The 23469-nt window shown below is 49.3% G+C and overlaps 1 protein-coding gene across 2 annotated transcripts in view; it reads right to left on the minus strand.

Moving 5' to 3' along the window:
• Positions 1–5179: 5179 nt before the first annotated feature.
• Positions 5180–23469, minus strand: part of RIGI (RNA sensor RIG-I) — a 506425-nt gene continuing 488135 nt past the window's right edge. For both annotated transcript variants that reach the window (XM_085634941.1, XM_085634940.1), the window contains one exon: positions 5180–7161. In XM_085634941.1, the coding sequence (XP_085491067.1) occupies positions 7133–7161 (29 nt within the window). In that variant the 3' untranslated portion in view covers positions 5180–7132. The remainder of the gene's footprint in view (positions 7162–23469) is intronic.

Here is a 23469-nt window from a genome sequence, read left to right on the forward strand (position 1 = left end):
CGGCCCAGCTTCTTCTCGCCGCCGCTCTCCCTCTCCAGAGGGAGCTCGTTCCCGAGGCCGCTCCCGCGACCGGCGCCCTAAAAGGAAAGCGGAGCCACAAGCGTCCACCGAGGTCCACCTCTCGTAGACATGTCGCTGGCGCCCATTCCTCTCGTAAGAGGTCAGCTACGGGCGCCTGGAAGTCACCTCCTCCATACCCTCCTTTTCCAGGAGTCGGAGCGATGCACGCCCAAATGGAGGCCTACTCCCGGGCTCTTCAGGCCTTATTTGAATCCCCCTCTCTCCCTGGCATGCCTTTGGGCCCCACAGAGGCAGAGGGTACTCAGGCTGGGCCCTTCCCCGACCAGGGTTGTGTGCACTGACTCCGACTCCGGAGCCGAGGCGACGACGTTGGGCTGTGGTCCAGACCATCCTGGTCGCTCTAGCACACTCCGCCAGTCCGCGCATAACCCTGGGCGGCTTCCTGCGCAGATGGCGGAAGCGGCGCCGGGGACGCCGGCGACACCGGGCTCGATGCCAGGCTCACACCGCCAGTCAACGCATAGCCCTGTGCGGCTTCCTGTGCGGACGGCGGAAGCAGCGACGCCGGGCTCAGAGCCGGGAACCACGTAGGACCCAATGACTGGCTCGACGCCCAAACCCACACGAAGCTCTAAGCCTGATCCCACGTCTGGGGCGATGTATCATCCAACGTCGAGGTAACGTCCATCGTGGAGGCCGTCGATGTCCAGTCGACTCCGACACAGCGCCCGCTGCTGCCGACGCATCCCTGGCCGCCGGTGTCCATCCGTTCGACACTGGCGTCAATGCCTGGGGTTGACTTCCCGTTTCTGTCCCCTCAGCGGGGTCGGGTGACTCCGGTATCTGCTACAGCCTTTTCCGAGGCTGCTGGTGGTTTTCCTGGTCGGGGGCCACTGGTGCAGGTCCCTAGTGTGGCATGGCCTTCGGGTCATTCCCCAGTGCCGCTCTTTATGGCAACTGGGAGAATAAGCCACCAACCATCTCCTACAGACGGCCTCTTGTCCCCTCCTAGGGTGCCTACTGAGCTAGGGGCCGCCTATGCGCAGACTATCAACCAGGCAGCTGCTATCCTCTGCTTTCAGCCTCCTGTGGTGCCCCTCATCCCGATCCCTTATTGGATCTGCTCCATCTCAAGCCCATTACCGTGGAGCCTTTGCTACTCCTTGGAGGGGCTTTATTAGAAGCCCTGCGTGGCGCGTGGGCATGGCCCTCTTCCGGAGCCCCGGTTGATCAGGCCATTGTTGGTAGGCACCGTCCCGCCCCGGGGGATCCACTTTGCCTGTCCCTCCACCCTACCGCTCAGGGCCTGGTAATTCAGGCGGCCTTTGGGTTGCAGTACTCCTCCACTTTGCCCTTGTTGCCTCCAAACCAGGAATCCAGGTGGCTGGATGCATGTGGAAGACAGCTTTATGCTTCTTCTAGTGCGGCGATCCGCGCTTTAAACACTACATGTGTGTTTGCATGTTCATCCTCTGCACTCTGGGACTCCGTGGCTAATCTTCTCCCTTCCTTTCCAGAGGAATTGCTCCCTGAGTTACTCCGTCTTGTCTTTCATGGCAAGGAAATGGCTCATTTTACAATACGCTCCTCCCTGGATACCACAGACTCTGTGGGCCGTGCTCTTGCATGGTCGGTGGCTTTGCGCTGTCATGCCTGGATGCGTGACAGTCGCTTCCCTGATAATATTTGGGAGAGCCTCCAAGACATGCCATTTAATGGAATAGACCTTTTGGGTCCCACACTGACTCGGCGATCTCCAGGCTTCTGTCAGGGCTACCGTAATTCTGCCGTGCCATTGACTGCTTGACTTTTCTTCTTCGTTGCGGTCTTGCTTTACGGACCAGTTTTTATCAGAGGCAGGTTGATGCCTCTGTATTGTCTGTATAGCCCTCTTCTTGCCAGGGGTTGACCCTTGCCCTATGTGGGGTGTTGGCTGGTGGCAGGTGCCTTTGCTTTTGTATGCTCCTGTGGAGTTTTAAATATGGGTATCCCTCTGGGGCTCATATACCTCCTTTTACTGCGTCCCGCAGGGTCGCATCGCTCTGTTGTCTGTAGTGCTTGGACTCCGGGTCTAGGTCTATGCTGTGTGGTATCTACCTCGCATAGCCTGGCATCTTACTTTTGTCCTATGATCCGTCTTTTGGTGGCAGCCCCTTCTGGGTTGTTCTCCCAAGTAGGGAGTTGCCATGGACCTCTCTGTTGTAGGTTGTTATGGCCTTTGGCTTATTCCCCAACAGTTTTCTCCACATCCTCGCTGCTTTCGCACAGGGATTTCTACGTTCCACTAGCATTCTTAAATGTGGCGGACTCGTGGAGACGGTTCTCCTTCAACCCCGCTCTTCCTGGCGTCTAGGATCCGTGAGCTGGTCCTAAGTACTCCCTTGTTAGGCTCGCCTTTTCTTCTAAATTGTCCTGCGAGGGGACTGTTCTCTCTCTTCCGGACTGTCGGCTGACGTTGCTTGTAGCCTGGCATAGTTCCACTTTCTGTGTAACTTCGGGTACTTTTGAGCGTACCCTAGTGCCTGGGTTTGACCGGGTTTCAGCATCTTCTTGAGGCTGTTTCTGAGCCATGTTCTTCCTCATGGCTTGTGCGGCCCGTTGCCTTCTTGCTAATCTGCGCATCTCAGCTGTTCCTGCTGTCTTGCTTCCTGGTGTTCCTCCTGGCTGCGTATGAGCGTCTTTCGGGCTGTCTAGGGGCATCCTTTCAATGCTCTCCACATGTCTGACTGGCAAGGGTCTCCGCAGTACTCTTCCTCTGTGGTACATGTGACGGCGCCACCATACCACTTAACCAGTCCTTTGGGTTGACTTGTCGACTGCCGCATCATGCAGTTCTTTCGCACCATAAGGTTAAGTTCTACTTCCTGCAAGGTGCTGAACTATCTTTTCACACCAGTTTCTTTGTTGGGTGTGTTTTTTTTCTTCCATGTCAGCCCATGCTGGGCGTGGGTCAGTATCCTGCTGCCTTCGTATCTTTATGGGAGCAGGTTTAACAGTGTTTTACCCTGGGGCTAGCTCTGGCTTCTTGTCGACACCTTGGATACTGTGGATCCTTCATGCCTCTAGTCTTCTTTCAAAGTTCGGCATTTTTTCAATCAGGTACAAGCATTCTGGCTTGGTGTTTTCCTTCTCTCATCCCCTCTACATGTGGGGGTTTACGTGTTATTCTGGATGGGCTGTGGTGCCCTCGCCTCCCCTTGATTCCCTGCTCTCTTCAGGGCTTAGGGTTCCAGTGGTTGGCTGCGCTGTCACTTCTGTCCCCACTGTGTTTCACCCTTTGGTTGACAACACTCTTTTGGTCATGTTATTGACGTCTGGGATCTCTCTGGACCTTCGTGGGGTTCAGTCGCAGTCCCGCCTCCTCTAGGGGTTTGGCTTTGGTATCTATTCTAAGTTAAGGAATCTGCGGCTAGATGTCTCTATCAGATGAACAAGTTACTTACCGTCGGTAACGATGTATCTGGTAGAGACATAGTCTAGCCGCAGATTCCTTAACGCCCGCCCGTCTTCCCTGTCCTGCGACAATCTTTTCAGGTCGGGCTTCTTGTCTTCGCCTCCCTTTAGGTGGCTTTATTCCTCTGTGGGGTGACGTCTTCTCTTCACTCCGACTCACAAAGCTACATTCTGATTCGGGGCTCTGCTCTGCCCATTCTTGTGATTGGACGGTATGCTCATGTCATTTACATCCCCTACCCTGGGTTGTCCGATGTGAGTCTAATTCTTCCCTTCTATCTTCTTCAACCGCTTGAGGTCTCTTGCCTCCCCTTCAATCTAGCGGTTGCAGTCTCTGACAATGCTGCATTCGGCAGGTCCATTTTTCGGATCTGACATCTCCTTTTGGGTGATGCTTTATGGTACTTTGTCTTTGCTCCTGGGTTCTGGACTGGTTGTCCTTCACTGTCATAAATTGTGGTTGCAGCCTTTCTGCCAGCTGCTGTGATGGTTCGCCACGGAGCTATGACTCAATGGTGAGTCGTGTGCCTCTGGCGACACAGGCTCACACAGGCCAAGGGTTCAATCCTGCCTATGCTCTGCATCTTCTTCTGCCTCCGGGGGAGGTTTTGGGCTTAATGATTGTAGGGTCCCTCCCAGAGTGGTGCTCTGTTCTTTTCCCTCCCTCGGTTTACAATATATGGTGCCTGGCACTGTCTTTCTATGGTGATGTTTTTTTCACCATACCTTGTTTTTTCTTTTCTTTTTCTGCACACTGTTCCCATATTTTCACCGTTTTTGGTGGTGGCTTTGCGTCCTGACGTGGAAAAGTCTTCTGACGAAAACTGATGCCGGCGCGCAGGGGCAGGGCATATATGAACGATGTCAGGGCGGACCCGTACGGCGCCGCCCCCCGGCGCGCAGAGGTGCTGCTGCGCAAGATTTTCCGGACCAGTCTGACGCCTGGGGATATTCTAAGTTAAGGAATCTGCAGCTAGACTAGGTCTGTACCAGATACATCGTTACCGAAGGTAAGTAACTTGTTCTTCAAGATCGCACCGAGGTAACCACAAGAGGGCCTCTTGACATACACAGAGGGTTGTCCTGTTACTGTTCTCGGATTCCCTTACCAGAGTTTCAAAAACAGTGACCCTTCACTATTACAAACTTTCTTCTTTCACATAGAAATTTCTCTAAACATAATACAGACAGCCCTACCTAGCTTTTCAGTATTATCACAACAGACAAAGTACTCCTGCAGTGTGATTTCTTCACCACACCCTTCCAATTCCTTCCTGGGATTCCTCTGGCACCTCTTGTACCTGTACTTCTGAACAACATATAAACGAAAACACTAGCTCTTCAATTTAAAACATATAGTGAATATTCAATAACCATTACCTAATTAATCAATAATTAAACCATAACTCTGCTAACAAGAAACTGATCCAGCGTGGACCCAATAATTTGGACAGGGACGAACATTCAATTATTTCATTTACTTTGGCCCATACACATACACCCAAGTCCCTGTTGCACTGGTGTCAAGTTTGCTAATTCAATACCTCTTCATGCTCAGCAGTTTAATAATTAGACAGTTCTCAATTTTCTCAATAAACCCTTTTGTTCAAATTTCCATCTTCTTGGTCGATGGACCAATCAGTTGAAAAATTGAAGGCAACAGTTACTCAAACATTGACAAACTAAATTAACCACAGAAACGTTGTTGCAAATTGTTAAATTTTATCTAACTCAAATGCATTAATGGAAAAAAAAATACCTCATGAGAGAAAATACACTCTAAGCCCTCAGCAAATAATCAATCTCAAGAAACATAGGTTGCATGGAGGGGATAGATGAAGAGACATCAGACATGTACATTAATCAATTCTCAATTCGGAGGGATAGATGAAGAGACAAAAGTACAAGGATAATAACTTCGAGTTATCAAAGATACCAACCCAAGGAATAGCGAGCATTTGCAATGCAATAGATCTTGCATTTGCGAGAGTTTAAGCTATTGGCAGTGTAAATGACAATGCCTTTTATTTATCTGTTTTGTTCATGAACATGAACACATAAATAAAAGGCATTGTCATTTATAATGCCAATAGCTCTAACTTTTGTAAATGCGAGACCTTGACCAAGAAGTTCAGTGACCCACCGCATAGCCTGGTTTAACTTCTCCCAATTATTTTCTGTGCTACGGCCATAAATGCATTCCTCTGGTAAATGCTGAATGTAATCAGCCTCTTAAAATACCTAAATACCTAAATTAAAATATGTGGGAGGAATAGTTTCACATATTTCTAACATATGTAGCTTGCCAAGTACTGAATAGAAAAGTGTGCAGCAAATAAACAAGGAATGGGCAAGTAAGAACTATTAGTAAATATGTCTAAAGCAGTTTCCTACCCGATCATCTTCTAGCACTGTAAACAAGACTCTGCTTTCCAGCAAGTGAACATAGCCAGTTAGAAGCGAGCCACAAGATCTTGCTCTTCATTTAATTAAGAATGCTTAACCTTAGAAAATACACTGCGCCGGGTTCTCATCCTTGGTGAAGTGCAAAGTTTTTCTCAAGGCTGTGAATGAGGGGTTTTAGCATTACACTATGCAATAAATCACCCCAGTAACACGAACGCCGTGCAGAGGGCACTGATAGAAAGAAGAAGAAAAAACGCTGCATACTATAAATGTCGCAGCCAAAACACACTGTTGACCAAAAGTAGTCGGCAACCATAGGGAAATCGAAAGCGCGCCATGCACAGCTGTGCATAAACAAATAAAAGCAGGCAAAGTGAAAATGTGCAGTGCCACACACCAGCATTAAATTAAATAAACAAGAAGTCCCCCAATAACAAATGACACTTACTAGTGTAAGGGGACTGTAATAGGCCGGTGCTCTTCTCGAATAACCGGAAATGATGTATCGGAGCGCTTACAAATAAGGAGCAAGGAAACAAAAAATGACGCACATATTAACCAATTGCAGGAAGCATGCTAGAATGACAGATTACACTCCTTTAGAGAGATCACTGCAGGTCTTGCAGACAGCGCATGTGCTGATGCTCAACCTAAAAACGAGGAATACCACCACCCAGGCCTAGGTAGGGGCAGGCGACCCCCAGACAGAGAGTCAGGGATCAAAGACTAAGATCAGGACAAAGATAGTACCGGAACATCTAGGCCTCTCTGCCACCTGATCCTCAGCAGTGCACCCTCTCTCTCCCTGCCTAAGACAGCAGCCGCTTCTGCCGCCCTCACTTCTCTGGCCCCACCCCAAATCACCTATTTTTTTTTAATACACTTACCATACATGTCCATCCCACTAAAGGTGCTAAAAATCACCCATTCTAGTTACGGGATTGGTTAAAACGAGGAGCGGATGGTCACACTATCATTGTCATACTTCTTCTAACTACCCCATTGTTAAGATTTCGTTCCCACATATTCAGTGTACATCCCTCTTCTCTCATGAGGTTAAAGTAACAAGTTAAGGACAAATGTTATTCGTTTAACATCTTGTGGGTTTTTCACACGAATACACTGGAGTTTACTGCACGTCAAACGTCATGTCCTTCACCGTGCCATGCTCTTTCAGCTTGTACCGCATTCCAGCCACTCAATCACGTAGTTTGTACGTGCTGCAAGTTTCATTCAGTTCAGTTTGGCTAACTTAACGCAAAATGGAGATGCGACCATTTACTAGAAGAACAGAAAGTAGACATTTATTAATAATGTGGTAATTATATTTTTCACTGTTAACCACCCACCTTTTCTCTAGCCAATGTTAACAGTTAACCTAGCATAGCAAAAGCAGGAAAACAGCATTAATTATTATGACAAAGCAACACGTCATGCTTTTTACTACATATTCATGCAATGTGCCATGCGAAACATTCATATCACGTTCTACACATTATTACACATTTGGTTATTTACATATTGTTAGGATTAACTCCATTCATATTGCAAAGCAAATTCCACATGTGTGGTGTGTAACTGCATGTTTATACTATTTACTGCTTAAAATTAGTACGTTTTACGGGGGTACTTAATATAAGCGGGTTTCTTGTTGTGAATTCCCGCTCCATCAGGGTAAAGCTGTGACCTAGCATTCCATCTTTTGTTGGCGCATTCTTTGTTTTAAGATGCGTCATGACTTTTCAAATAATTGTCTGAAAGTATTAAAGCACATTCCAACATATTCACTAGATCAACATCTATAAGTGAAGAAACTGACGCCAGGAGGCACTGTTGAGAGGCTGGGGTCACTTTTATGGTGGATGAAGTCATGGCTGGAGTAGTTTGATGCCACTGGAGAGCTACTTCTAGGTGAAAACGTTTCAGGATTGAGTCTGGTACCTGGCAATAATCACAGGGTGAGAAAACTGTGGGAAGATTAAATATCCTACAGAAAGAATTCTACCGAAGGTAAGTGACTTATAAGGCATTACTTTTGCCAGATGTGGAATATTTCACCTCATCCCCAAGGATAGATGCAATGAGTGAATCAAAGGAAGTGATGGAAGGAGCAAATGCTTCAGCAGCCATAGATGCTGCTGCTGTTGATGTGTCTAATGCTGATTAACCTCAGCAAGCTGGTTGAGGAGAACATCCTTTCACCCAGTAGTGGAGGTCAAGATCTTGATTTGCATTTCGATGGTACCAGCCTCTTAGCGAAACATGAATGAGGATGTGCAGAACATGGAGGCATACAGACCATGCCTGTTTTCTGATGTTTTTGTTGTTGTTTACAGTACAGACACTTTACCTTCTTTCATAGCTCTAGATGGTCCCAGGCCTAGAGAGGAAGATCCTCTTACTACAACATCTAGGGGAGACATCATTATTCATACCAACATTTCGGATTTGACCAGGGTTGAGTATTAAACAGCAGCTCTTATACAGAGGTCTGCTGGCTAAAAAAAAGGGTCCATTACTGTCATAGCCCCAAGCTACCAGTAAGCTCTCCCAACTTTTCAAGGGTGCTAGTGCCTCATCCCTCCAGTCTGGTTAGACTGCTCTAATGGACACATGTGACTAAGTAGCACTGCCAACTCTGGGCGCTGTAAAAAGAGACTGTCACGAGCTATAGAATAGCTCCCTGAGAGGCAGGAAAATGTGGGCTTCTATTAACGCTTTTTTTGTGGTCAGAAAAATGACCAGTAGGTGGATACTGATCTTAGGCATTCGAGAATGCAGCAAATTCCTGAGGAAACAATCCTTCTGGATGGACACCCTCTAGGATGTTCTCCTGTTTCTGCAGTAAGTTGAGTTTCTTACCCTATTGGAATGTTTCCTTTCATAGCCAGTGCATTCAGAACATAGACATTATCAGAGGTGTTGGCACAAGGCTATCAATGCTAAGCACTTCCATTCGGGCTAAAGTCTGCTTCTTTAATGTTTATAAAGAGTATTGCTACTGTGGCAGATTTTCTTCAGTGACAGAGTCAACAGATGTTTCCATATTAAGACAACCGGCTTCGAAATTGCTGGAAATGGCAATAAACTCATGCAAATACAACACTATTTCCATCAGGATGTACACATAATTTTCTGAAATTGACTTCTAGCTGCAGATTCCTTACCTTAGAATATATCCCAGGTGCCAGACTGAATCTGGAAACTTTTGATGAGCAGTACCCCTGTAGGTCATTAGGAGGCATCATCTATGTTGGAAGTGATATGCGAAGTGCCTATATAGACGCCACCCCAGCGCACTGACATCAGTTCTTTTGTTTTTTTATCCATGCCAGTCAGCGCAGATCAGGAGCGAGCTAACCCTAGTCACTTTCTGACTAATCTGTTTTTTTTTTTTTTACTTTTTGTCAAATACTTTTTAAGACTTTGTCCTCTGGTGTGTAGGATGTCCACCAAGTAGGCAGGGTTTAAGCTGTGCAGCGTCTGTCGCCGCCAGATGTCGGTTGAGGACCCACATTTAATTACCAGTGGTGTTTGAAACTCGATCACAACACTAAGACATGCTGCGCAATGCACCTCTAAGGTGCTGAGCGTGCAGTCCCTCAAGCTCCTTGCCACCTGACGTTGACTGACCCTGCCATGTTCCATATCTCGGTCACAAGGAAGGTCCCGAGCTCGTTCTCGGAGTTGTACCAAGTGATCATCATCCCACTCCAAGTTGTCTGGGAAGTCGGGTATGTCCCACAAGAAAAAAAATAATCGAAGAGGTCTTTGATTTTGCAGTGCAGGTCTTTGGAGTAGTCGCAGGGATGTTGACACCCGAGGCCTAGCTCAGTGATGGAGCCTGGGCCATCCCCGTCGCTCCTTGAGTTTTCTGGAGCGACCCCCGCCCAACTAAGACAATTTTATGAGGCGATGCCCCTTATTTTTGCATTCTTCCACCCCTCTGGAGCACCCTCAGGCCCCAAGGGTCTGGTAGGGGTCCCTTCTGGTCTTCCACTGAAGGGTTTGCCCTCTTAGACAGTCAGGTCACAGGGATCCAGTGACGAAAACCGAGTGGTGCCGGTCGAGCTACCCGGACCTTCCCCGGTGCCTGCTTCAGTGCCAACGCCCCCAGCATCCCGACACCCAGCGGTGGTGCTGCCACCAACTTAAATCCCGACTCTGATACAGAGCCGGATGGGCGTTGTCCAAAGCTGGCTCCGACAGGGGGAAGACTCGCCATACCAGAGCCATTGCCTTATTCCTGTGACAAGCCTGGATTGGTTGATGATTGGGAGGGATCTACGGACCCTTATGGTTAAAAGGCATTAGAAGATCCTGATGACACCTGATGTGAGGATTTGGTGGATGTAGGAGAGGTTCAAACAATGGCCTGTAGTACTATTGATGAGGGTACGGTTGGATGTCTGATGAAAGCACAGATATGGGTTATTGAAGGTTTGTTGCTTGCTGGGGTAAGGGCAGCCTATAATGTACTGATTGTGTACTTGTCTGTCAGTTTTGTCTTTGGACAGTGAGAATACTTTGAAAAGCGGTTAATCCTCAAAAATCAAAGAACCTTTATCGCATTAGTGTGATATTTGGTGGTGCCTTGTGAAGATGCATATTCAGCCCTAACTGTCCTGTGGAAGAAAGACATATGGAGAAGCAATGCAATCTTAAAAGTTGCTGATTGATAGATCCTCCAGTTACCATGATTAGGCTCAAAATATGATTACGTTCCGAATAAGAAAATGTTAAGGCATTGGTTGGTCACCTTTTGCCCATGGTGTATACAACGTAAGTAAATCTGATATAAACAATCCAATGGGAACTGATTAATAAAACCTCTGCACTAGTTGCAGCTTCCTGTTGTCCCTGCTGGAGAACTGTGGTCGAAGGCAGACCATTTTGCCCACCTACCAGCTGTTCCTGCTTTGGGTGCCAGACAGTCGTGATGCTTGAGCTCATATTTATCAAATAATCAGGCAGCACAGCTCAGCAAGTCACCTTGCTGCACTGCGTGATAGGAAAAGGGCAGGAATGCTCCGTACTTAACAATATAGGGCGCATTCCTGTAATTTCCCAGTGCTGGCACACAATGTACTGCCTAGCACCAATGCAGGACCCCTTAGGGTGCCTGCGGTGTAAGCATGATTGTTTTGTGCACGAAGGGACACCTTCTTGCACAAAAACAATCCTCTGAGCACCAATCTTCTGAAGCATTTTCCTCTTGCAGCACACATAGAAAGGGGAAAAAACGCACAGAAACAATTCTCTGAGCACAAATCCTCTGAAGCATTTTCCTCTTGCAGCACACATAGAAGGGGGAAAAAACGAGGAGAAATAAAGATATATTCCTCGTTATGCCTCACCTAGGGAACACCCACGCTCCACCCATGGAACACCTCTTTAGGACAAAGCAATACAGCGCAGGGAATTGCGCTGTGTTGCGTTACTATATATTTTATCAAGCCATGCAAGTCATCCAATGTGACCTTGCATGGCCTCATATATTAAACTTAAGAGTTGCGTCACTCTTGTGCCCCGTTGCATAACACAACCTTTTCATAAATATGCCCTTTGGTGTAAGAAAGCTTGGCCTAGGCTTGATCTGAGAGTCTTAAAAGGTATAGCCCAATATATTCACTGACATCTCAACACCCTCTACTTAAAGGTATTCTACAACAAACAAAATATTATGGCCTTCATGAAGAAAACATCTTTTCTCATTGTTTCAAAAACGTAAAATTCGGTGTTCTGGCCAACTGCCACAACCTACAGGTTCTCTACATTTTTTTTTTTTTTTTTTTTTTTAAAGTTTTTATTGAACAATAATTCGATTACAAGCACGGGCCTACAACCACCAGGGCCGGCCGCTAAGTACAGAATGAAATATACATTTATCAAAGCTGCAGTCGGTTCCCGGGGGTCGGCCCCGTAGTGAGTCCGGATAGTTCTAGAGGCACAGGAGACTTAGATCAAACAAACACAGAAAACTAAAAGAAAAACAAAAGGCGAGGCATAAAGACAAACGGCGCAGGTCAGGCTTCCTCCGGGGAACTCCAGGTCAGACCATTAAGCAGCACACGAAAGGAAGGAGTACCGGGAGGCTGGGGACGGGGGGGGGGGGCCAAGGGAACTGAACGTCCATATGTAGTCATTCCAAAAGGTGCCCGGAACCGTCAAGGGTCAGGGGGACATAGCGATATCGGTGTCCACCAGGGGGGGCGTACAGATACCCCCGCGATAAGCATTCCATTGCCCCCAGATTCTGCCCCATGCCCCCGGCTTACCACGGGCAACATACACAGTCTTCTCCCTGAACATACACCAGTCCATATTCTCCTTCCATACTGACACGGTGGGCGGCCGCTGGGCACCCCAAAGCTGCGCTATATCTCTCTTGGCAATCATGTTCCCCAGGGCCGCCCACCGAGTCTGAGCCGCGCTATAATCATTGGGCTCCCACACATTCAGGACACAGCGACGCACCTCCGGCAGCAGCACAACCCCAGTGACCTGTCCCATAACCGTATGTACCCGGCGCCAGTAGTCCGCCACCTCGCGGCACTCCCACAGGATATGGAGAAAGGTGGCACTGAGCCCACAACCCCGCCTACAGAGCCCATCGTCGGAATATCCCATCGAGACCAAGCGAGGACCCGTCACATACACCCGGTGAAGAATCTTAAGCTGTACCAACCGGAGACGGGCTGGAATGGCGACCTCTTTGGGGGACGACAGTGCAGACTGCCAGTCCTCGTCGTCCAATTCCACCCCATCCCCCGTCCAAGCCTCCCGAAGGCGCACCAAGAGGTCAGCCCGATGATTAATCAGTTTCTTATAAATTAAAGAAATAGTGCTGTCCGGGACATGTCCGTCAAGTATGCGGTCCTCGAGGGGCGAGGAAACCGGGATCGTGGTCCCCTCTCCAAAGACCGAGAGCAGGGCGTGTCGAACCTGGGCATAGCGGAAGAACTCCCTGTCCGTAAGCTCATATTCGGCCTGAAGAGCCGCGAAAGTCTTAACCGCGCCCTTATGCCACAGGTCTCCCACTTTGCTGATACCAATCGTGTCCCACTGGTCAAACCCCTTCGTAGTCCAGAGGCTCCCCAGGCGATCGGAGGCAAACAAAGGAGTAGCACATGTCAGTCGCTCACCCCAGCCCGTGGCCGCAGTGGCGGCCCTCCAGGTCCGCACAGCGATCTTAGTAGGACCCGTAAGGGTCCGGCCAGCCGAGCGGGAGTACAGCGCCCTGTTATAGTCCCCGCCGGGAAGCAGGAACTTGTCCATCTCATACGCCGGGTTCAGGCCAGGCGCATACGTGGCATGGTTGATGGCCGAAAGCTGCGCGGCCCAATAATACCTGCGAATGTCGGGAAGCGCGATGCCCCCGTCATACCAGGGGAGAGTAAGCTTAGCAAGAGCAATACGCGCCCGCCCGTCCCACACCAGTCTCCTCTGCAGGCTCTCTACCTCCCGAAAGTAGGCCACTGGGATGACGTCGAAGGAATTCTGGAGTGCATAGAGGAACCTGGGAAGGGACATCATTTTGAACAGCGCGGCCCGACCCAGCGGGGACAGGGGCAGCCTGCACCACCGGGCCGTATCCTCTCGCAATCGCCGAAGCGGACGCAGGAGATTCAGCTCATAGCGAGCCACCGGGTCCAGCGAAACGTATATCCCCAGGTACTTAAAGCCGCTCAGTGATACCTGGATCGGAAGCCGAGGCGGTAGGAGTGGAGGACCACCGGAGATCGGATAGACGCAGGATTTAGACCAATTGATCGTGAGACCCGAATTACTCCCAAAGGAAGTCAGAACGTCAAAGAGGACGTTGAGCGACTGCCGCGGTGAGGTGAGATATAGGAGAATATCGTCCGCATACAGCGAAACCCGATCTTCAAAGCCCGGGGCCCACCGGATCCCTCGAAGCGAGGGCTCCCAGCGGAGCCAAGCCGCGAGTGGCTCCAGGGCGAGAGCGAAGAGCAAAGGGGACAACGGGCATCCCTGCCTCGTGCCCCTGCCGAGGGCAAAGGGCCGAGAGACCCGCCCGTTCACCACCACCTGAGCCATGGGTCCCGTGTACAGAAGCTTCACCCAGCCAATAAATCCTTCCCCAAAGCCAAATTTAGCCAAGACAGCCCAGAGGAATGGCCACTCGATGGTGTCAAAAGCCATCGTGGCATCCAAAGAAACCAGCACGGCCGGTTCGGAGAGGAGCTCCGCCCTGGCAAGGGCGCCATGAAGGCGCCGCAAGTTAAGAGCGGTGTTACGATGCGGGATGAATCCGCATTGGTCCGGATGAATCAGATCGCACACGACGCTCAACAGACGATTGGCAAGGACTTTCGCCAGGATCTTAGGCTCCGCATTTAGCAGTGAAATAGGCCGGTAAGAAGTACAGCGATCTCGCGGCTTGTCCTCCTTGGGGATAACGACTATCGTGGCCAAACGCTGATCGACCGGGAGGGAACCCGCCGCCAGAGACTCACGGAACATGCGACTGAGGAAGGGCGCAAGCTTGTCAGGGCGCAATTTATATAGCTCAATGGGCAGACCGTTGGGACCCATAGCCTTGCCCGAGCGAAGGGAGCGGATCGCGGTCGCTATTTCATCCACCGACAAGGGGGCGTCCAGCCGCTCACGGTCCTCAACGGACAGGCAGGGCAAGGCGATATCCCTCAGTAGAAGGCGAGAGTCGTCCTCATCCCTGTCAGTCACTGGGGAGTACACAGCCCGGAGGTGGTCGGCAAAACATTCCACAATCTCGTCAGGCTCCGTCACACACACACCATCCGCAGCACGCAACTCCGGGACCACACGATTCACTCTCTCCTTCCTGTCCAGCCACGCGATCAACTTTCCCGCCTTGTCCCCGGCATCGTACAGTCGACCCTGCTGCTCCCTATACATAGTTTTGGCCGCGTCAGTGACCAGGGACCTATATTCAAACTGTTTCAGGCTGAGGGCATGGAGCCCGTCCGGAGTAACATTCGCCTCCAAGGCCGACTCCAGCCCCAAGATGTCAGTCTCCAGCCTCACCACTGCCTCACTCTTGACCCTCTTAGCCACCACTATCTGGGAAAGGGCGTGTCCGCGGATCACGGTTTTAAAGGCTTCCCACAGGGACATTGCAGAAGACACCGACCCCTCGTTATCCAGGAAGTATTGGTCCATAGCCTTAACCAGGCTGTCACGAGTCGTAGGGTCTCGCAGGTACCATGGGTTAATGGGAGCGATCCGCCCTGCAGACCGCGGCCCGGTGTCAAAAACAAGCCACAGCGGAGAATGGTCGGAGATACCCCGCGCCAGGTGCCTGACCTCTCGAATCCGACCAGTCTGCGCCGCGGGCATAAGGAAGTAGTCTAACCTAGAGAGACTCCCATGCGCCCCCGAGTGAAAGGTGAATTGACATTGGGTCGGATGCATTAATCTCCAACTATCCACCAGGCCGAAGGTCTCCAGCATCCCACCCAGCCATGCCTGGGCAGCGGGGAGGGTCCTTGGTGGGTGACGATCCAGTTCACCCGAAACCACAGAATTAAAGTCCCCGCCCATGAGCAGGAGGCTGTCCGGAAGGTCAAGCAGCATTCGACCCAAGTCAGTGAAGGTGGAGTTCTGGAGGCCCGGGGGGACGTAAACTGAAACCAGGGCAAGGGGCTGCCCCTCCCACCTCCCAATCAAACACACATAGCGCCCTCTGTCATCCGAGACTATCTTAGTGATCTCCACCGGAAGTGAGGTTCGCAGCAGAATGCCCACCCCCCTGGAACCAGTTGTGAAACCAGAATGGGCCACGAGGCGGTATCCCCCCCCTGTTCATTGCATGACAAACATTGCCAACCAGATGCGTCTCCTGGAGAAACACCACATCAGGAGTCAAACGACGCAAATATTGCAGTACTACACCCCGCTTGATACGGTCCCCCAACCCATTGACGTTCCATGACATAAGCCTCAACCCGTCCCCCCCCATCCCCCCCAATAGATCAAGGGTCCCCCCGCCTGCAGCACAGTTCCCAAATGTGGACAAAAATCAGTACCTCGCCCTGTAAACAAAAAACACACAGCAAAACAAACCCTCCTCCCCCCCAACCCCACCCCAGGACCAACTCCCCCCACCCTGCACCCCTGCGGGCCAAAAAACCCCCCCAACTTGCAGTGTGCCTGTCGCCCCACTAACCCCCTTCTACGAAAAGAACCCAGAGGAGGTAAGGGACCCGTCCCCGCCCGCCCCCCTCACTGGTCCTGGTAAAACACAATATGCAAATGAAATAAGACCCGACTGTACAGTGCAAAAAGGCAAAATCAAGGACCAAAAGTCATTCTAAAGGGGACCCATCACCTGCGGTGCCCGCAGAGGGTCCGGGACGGCCACCTCCGTCCGGCAGAGAGTCCAGCCAGTCACTTGCAGCCACAGGAGAGTCAAAAAAGGCTGTCCGATCCCCATGTTCCACTCGGAGTTTTGCAGGGTAGAGCATCGAATACTTTAGGCCCAGCTCACGGAGACGACGCTTCACCCCTTGGAATCCCATCCGTTGTTTCTGGACCAGTTGCGTGAAGTCCGGGTAAAAATTGATGGTCGAGTTCTCATGACGAACCGGGCCGTGGGTCCGTGAGGCCTGCAGAATAGCGTCGCGGTCCCTGTAATAGAACAGTTTGGCCACGATAGGCCTCGGGGGGGCCCCCGGCCGTGGCCGACCGCCCGGAACTCGATGGGCCCGCTCCACGGCAAAGAACTTACTTAGGCCAGCCGAGGACAACTGTTTCAGGATAAGTTCCTCGACCACGAGGTCAACCGGGCGGCCGTCAGAGGACTCCGGTACACCTATGACGCGGATGTTGTTGCGTCGGGCCCGTCCCTCGAAGTCCTCAAGCCGCCGGGCCATATGGTCGTTAACCACCCTGATGTCTCCAAGCGCGGCCCGCAGATCCGACACATCCGCACCGAGGGTGGAGGTCCGTGCGTCGAGAGCCTGGACCTTCTCGTTAGTTTTGGAGAGGTCGGCCCGGATCAGGGTGACATCGATCGCGACAGTGTCAATCTTACGGGCCAGGGCCTTATATTGCGTCGCGATGGTTTCCCTGATGCCATCAATGGCGCCCATAATGTCCTGCAAGGATAGTTCCGTAGTGGCGGTCGCGCCTCCTTCCGCAGTATCCGAGGGGAGGCCAGCAGCGCCAGAGGGCCCCCTGCCCTGGGTGTAGCGGTCCATGTTATTGCTCTGGACTGCCCCCCCGCGGAGGGAAGCCTTGGTCTTGCGGCCCTCGGGACCCCCTTTGCCCCCCATGTGAACACGGTCACCCGAGGGGACCTCCAATCAAGAGGTGTAAGGCACCAGCAAGAAGACCACAAAATGTCGGTATAGGGGGTCCGAGGCGATAGGCGCTCTAGTGGCAGATGAAAGAAAACCTCATGCAGAGGCCCAGGAAGCACCTCTCCACCCCGAGCGCACCTCCCTGCCGGTCTCCTGAAGGGCAAAACCGAAACCGAAAGTGGTGAATCGGCAGCTGGCACCGCGCTGAAGCCGCTGTTGTTCAATTGCAGCCCGGTCCCTCGGGTCACCTTCACCCCGATCACCTCCGTCGGGTGGGTCCCAAAAGTTCCGACGACGACAACTCAGGATTCCCAGGTCCGATTTGAGTTTTGAAAAGAGATATACGCTCAGCTGGTCTTTATCTCCCAGATTCCATAAGCCACGTCAGGATATTCTCAGGATAAATTCCGAGGAGCAGAGAGGGTCCGGGGAGCCCTGTGCTCACGCGACCATCTTGGATGCGCGCTAGCTTCTCTACATTTTTAAAGTGAGAAAAGAGAATGGTGAAACCTTTTCGAAAGACCTACTTCCAGTTTTAGCAGACTTTTGATGCAGCAAATACAAGTATTTCTTATTAGTGGAAACTCGGGTAGAAACCACTGTAAACTAAAATAAGCACATTATGGCAAAAATACAGAATAAAATAATATTCCAGTTTTAGACAAAATTGCTGAGAATCTACACAAAAAATTACATACTAGGGTGCCTTCAGTACGCTTCTGATAGCCCAAAATGTGCTCATTCTGATGCCCAACAAGAGACTCACCAGGAGGAAAGAGTTCCTCCCTTCAGCAGGTGGTCTGAGGGGTCCTCCTGAATAAATGATTTCTAATGAAGAGCCTGTATTATGTTACACAACTGGGTTATCGCAAGGTCAGGAGGTCTCCGGCTGTGCAGAATTCCGAGTTGAGTTGCTACAAGAGCAGGTGGGAGAGTGAGCTTTCAGAAGAGATTACTTAACACTAACGCTACCTGGCAGTGGCTGCTCTCCCTTGTGTCTTGTGTCCCGTCCCCCAGTCTCCCTCACAGGCTATTCTTTATGGCTTACCAGAGCAGGATTGGTGACTCTGCCTGTCATTTCCTGGGTGAGCTCCTGTTCCTTCTCTAGATTGTGGTCTTGAACTCTTACTGTGTATCCAGCCAATAAGGCACTGGATGAGGCCTTTCCTGTCATCCAATCACAGTTCCCTGAATTTGTAACCTTCATACTCTAACTCCCCTAGGCCTATTATCAGCCCGGAGCACCCTCAGATCCTCATGCGCTTCAATACCCAAGGGCCATCTCCACCCACCCACTCTTCCAATCATCCGCACAAGCCCCAGCTTTAACCAATTCCAGACAAGGAAGGCTTTCCTTGCATACAACCAAACTGGTCAAGGCATACTGGCTCTGGCTTGCAACTAACCAGAAAAGCTGCAGAGCTGCGAAAGCCACACTAGCGGTAGAGATACTAAAGTCATGTAACAACAAGCATCTGCAATGCAATAGGTCCCGCATTTACGTGAGTTTGAACAATAAGCATTTTAAATGACAATGCCTTTTATTTATGTTTTGGTTTTTAAAACATATCTAAAAGGCATTGTCATTTACAATGCCAATAGCTTAAACTCTCGCAAATTCGAAACCTATTGTATTCCAAGTGCTTGAAGGCATCGCTGAGTTGCCCACTTCTGTCTCCCATGGCCCATAAAGAGCTCCCTATTTGCTATGAGTCAAAAAAACAAGCCGGTGGTCACAACTGCGCATGAGAGACCCTCCTGCTGTAAGAGAAACTCAATAAAAAAAATAGTGCTTATGGACTAAAGAAGACGTACCGTGTAACAACCGATGCAAAAGGGCCAGTCCTCATGGGAGATTACAAATGAAGACAAGGCGGTACTAAGGAGGGACTATAACGAATCAGAAGCCAGCATTTGCGAAGGACAATGACAGAAGCCAATGACAAATAAAGGTGAAGAGCAGGCGGTGTTTCAAGTACATACTCCAATACAGCATGGCTCGCAGAGCAGCACATGCGCTGCCCAGGCTTGACCTACAAACAATCCATGAGGCCCACCTCTAAATTTAGACTAATGCTGGTGGACTGAGGCTGTTCGTAGCCTCGTGTAATTGTGGCAAGCGGCTGCTTCATGGCTGGAGCATTCTGGACCAGAAGTATCTCCTCCCTGTGGTCTAAGAAAGAGGCCTACTCTCTCCCAGTGATTGTCTGAGCGAGGCACGTGCCAGGGCTGCTTGAAATCGAAAGCAATAAATCTGGTGGTTGCAAGTAACTGCTCGTTCCGAAAAAGCCTTCTGCGGTCTTTAACAGCAGATTACCGATGGGCCCCCCGCTCTGCTGATTCCATTAAAGTGTTACTTCTCTGGAAACCGGTCTTATTAGGGGATTTCTGGCTTTGTGGTGCGGGTAAAAGGTTGGGCCCCTGCTTGCAAACTCAGCTCTGAAACCGCCCGTGTGCAAGAGAGAGGTGTCGGCAGATGAAAGAACGTTTTCTGAATGTGCTTTCTAACAATAACAACTGTAAATTATTTTTATTTTTTCAGAGAAGATTCATACAATTCGTAGATCCAGGCTGGAGAGAATACTAGTTTAAACTTTATAGCCGCTCTGTCTGTAAAGAGAGCTTCGAAGAGCTTTCCTGGTGGTAACTTTAAAGCAGATCCATCAACAGGATTTGAAGAAGAATGCACTTGTGTGTGCATTATGGCAAAGGAAGCTATGAGAAATGCCATGCTGGCATTTTTGTTCTTCAAATCATTATCATGTATTATAGCTTGTCTCTGTTGGAAATTGTCTAATTATTGCTTGCGAAATCCAAAAATGTTATTTTGTAAACATTGGTCTAGCGCAGATTGAATAACATCCAGGAAAATAACAGCATGCTGAAAAAAAACATTTTGAGACTGAGACCTTTTTACAGTCACTAACCACCAATTCGTCTATGAAAGCGTCATATCACTTGCAGTCAAAATCTTTACTTTTTCAAGCCATGATACTTAAACCCAGATTTACTTACAATCAGCCAGTGCTTAATTTGTCAGGGCCCTCATCAGGAGGCCACTTCACCCATTTCCCCTTCAAAGCGCCGCCAATCACAGAACTAACACAACTGCTTAACATCACAAGTGTAACATTTCAGACTATTTGAGGCCCCCAAAACTATAAGACTGGCTTGAGCGGCAAGTATTAGTCAATTTTAATGTATATTGAATTAATAAACAACTGTTGCTGTGTTCATCCCTAGTTTAGACAAACAGCGCCACCGTGTGGCAGACTGTCATAAGTGCTGGTGATGGCAATTAAGTGCCGGTGCCCAGCACTGGAAACCACCAGCTCAAATTAGGCACTGCACACAGCAGTGCTGCACCAATCGTAAAAAGTCACTGAGTGCCAGCATTTGCAAGTGCCACATGCTGATGCTGTCCCTCTGCTGTGCTCAAACTAAAAAATCTGTTTAAGTCGTGCCTTCTGTGAGACATGTTCTGAGGTGAATCCTTCAGTGTAAGTCTTAGTGCAAGGACAACCACGAAAGGGTAAGCTACGCAAGATGTGTAAATTAAGTGCAATAACACGTTTTAAACATAGAAATATCACACACTATTCGGCTTGTCCCTTGTTTGTCTGTAGTTCCCTTCGGCATTAGGATAGCAGACAATGCTGCGTAATGCTATTTTAATTTCCAATTCCCGACTCTCCTTTCTCTTTCAAAAAATTCTCTGCTTCCTTTCTGTAGCCTGCATGCCTCTGCGCCCTGAGTACAACCTACTATAAATCCCATGCATGTTTGCCTTAATCCTGAAAATTGTCCACACCTTATTTCAAAGATCATAACCTCTCCTATAAAAGTCATACTCTGCACCCTAACAATACCTAATCTACTATAGCTCATCTACTAATACCCTCTCTCCCTCTAAATCTGAACCTATTACACAGAAACTGGAGTAAACACATGGAATGGTACCATAACACTGCAGTTAGTCTTTTTTTTAGTTCATACAGGCTGTTTAATAATTCCCTTTTACTGCTTGACACTCTTACACTCACATAAGACAAAACTGCTATGGTAATATTTATCATCTACTATACCAATTCACAGCAGTAAGTTACCTATCACCAGCTGTACAGGCACTGAATAACTGAAGAGATCTGCCATATGCCGCTGGCCAACAGGAGACTCTAATGTACTCCAACGCTAAGGTCCCGTCTGGCAACATACTAAGGCCACTTCTTGGTACCTCACAATGGCAATCAGATTTGGGATAATATCAAAGGACATCCCAGCAGATCACTCCACCACTTCTCCCTTTAAACTATGCCTGCTCAGCACCATAAGCTTTAAAGATAATATTTCAGAATGAACAACCTGGTACAGTAACCAGCTAAGTGAACTATTTACATAACAAATGCTAAAAAAGGACCTGCAGAGCTGCTTAAAGCTGCAGTTTACTGTAAACCATAAACTGTGTGCCTATCTGTCAGACTTCTTCATCCATTGCACTGCTAAGCACTGTGTTCCATAACATCATAACTGCACCTCAGGGGTCCTCACACACAACATAGAAACACTTCCCATATAGGTTCAAAACAAACACAACATACTTCCAACCAAACACCCTACACAGTGTAGCGCTTCTGTGCCCCATATAGGTTTAGTAAGTGCTATATAAATGTAGCAATACAATAGATCTGGTTTTGCATGAAACCTGACTTTTTGCACTTTTTTCCTCCCCATACAGCCCCTTTGAATAAATTATTGCAGTGCTGTCGCTTCGTGGTGCAAAACAATTTTGCACACAAAAGTTGATTAGTGCAACTGTATGAGCCTTGGATTGCTATCAGTGCTCACATAAAACAACAACGCATTATGCGCATCTTTTTCACTTGAAATATCAAAGAATAGCAGGAAAAGAACACAACGGTGGTGGTCAAGTATTAACTTCCAGCTCTTAAAGTTAGAAAAAAAATGACTTGTCAGACTGTGGTTTTAGCAACTGTAAGCACAAGAGGCTGCTATTAGGAAGGCTCATGAGGAGCAAAATGAAATAAAAAATAAACTGCAAATATGGAGACCTTTGAAAGATGTACTGTTTTGTTTTTTTTAAAACTTATTTTTATTGCCATTTTCATATTGCACGCATTGTACATCATACAAAACTTTCAAATAGTCATGTCAGATTGCACATCCAGTAGTGGTACATAGCAACTTTATATACTGGGGATTCGTCAACAGGGAGCATAGACAATGTACAGATATATCGTGACGTATATGCCCTGCTGTCTCGGGTTCCAGATATGGCACAGGAACTGGGGGTAACGCGGGCAGAAACTAGGGGACGGGCATGGAAGAACTTATCCAGTTACGCTAGCGAGGGTATGAAACGTCGTATGGGTAAGGCACCTCTGTGACTCATGATTGCCTGTCCTATGTGGTTCGACCTAAAACTGCGATAATATACCTGATGCTGGGGCTTGTTATGAGCTCATGTGGTCGGGGTTCCGAGAGATTAGTTAGGCAGGGTCTGTGACTGCGTGTGCAGGACTGACGATGTGGGTGGGCCATCTGTTGGGTCTGCTCCCGGGGATAGCTGCTTAAACTGATATAATAGCATGGTCCATTCCATTGATATAGGGTGTTTGTGGATCCCTCTCACCTCCTCCTCCCGCAATGTCTCCTCCTCCGCCGCCGCCCACTTGTGTGTAGCTCCCACCCAAGCAGTCAACGGTGGACCGGTGGGGGAACGCCAATGCATGGCGATGCTGCGTTTGGCTAAGAGCACCGCTAGGGAGAGGAACCGAGTCTGCACCCTGTGCTGCTTACCTGCGCGAAAGATGCCTATGGCACTGGCCTCCCATGTGTTCATGCAGGTTAGCCCTGTGAGGGTACCCAAAGCAGTGTGAATGTGGTGCCAGAAAATTTTAATGACGGAGTAATTCCAAAACATATGTCGGAAATCTGCATTCCGCTCATGGCATCTGGGGCATAGGAACTGAGTGTCAGGGTAGAATCGTTGGAGGCGTGCAGGTGTTAAATAGGCCCTGTGCAGGATGTAATATTGAATGTTTTTAAAGCGTGCGTTTCTAGAGACCTTCTTAGGGTACTTTAGAGCTCTCTCCCACTCCCCCTCATGGAGCACCCGCCCGATTTCAGCCTCCCAGGTGGCTCGCAGGGTCTCCAGTGGCTTATTAGTCAGTTCCCGTATGGCTTTATAAAGCCATGTAGTTAGATGGCGCCCTGCTCCCATGTGTAGAATCGTGTGGATAACTGGATGTGTGTGTGGCTCCCC

The sequence above is a fragment of the Triturus cristatus genome, chromosome 2_1 (assembly GCF_964204655.1).
Source record: "Triturus cristatus chromosome 2_1, aTriCri1.1, whole genome shotgun sequence".
Lineage (NCBI taxonomy): Eukaryota > Metazoa > Chordata > Amphibia > Caudata > Salamandridae > Triturus > Triturus cristatus.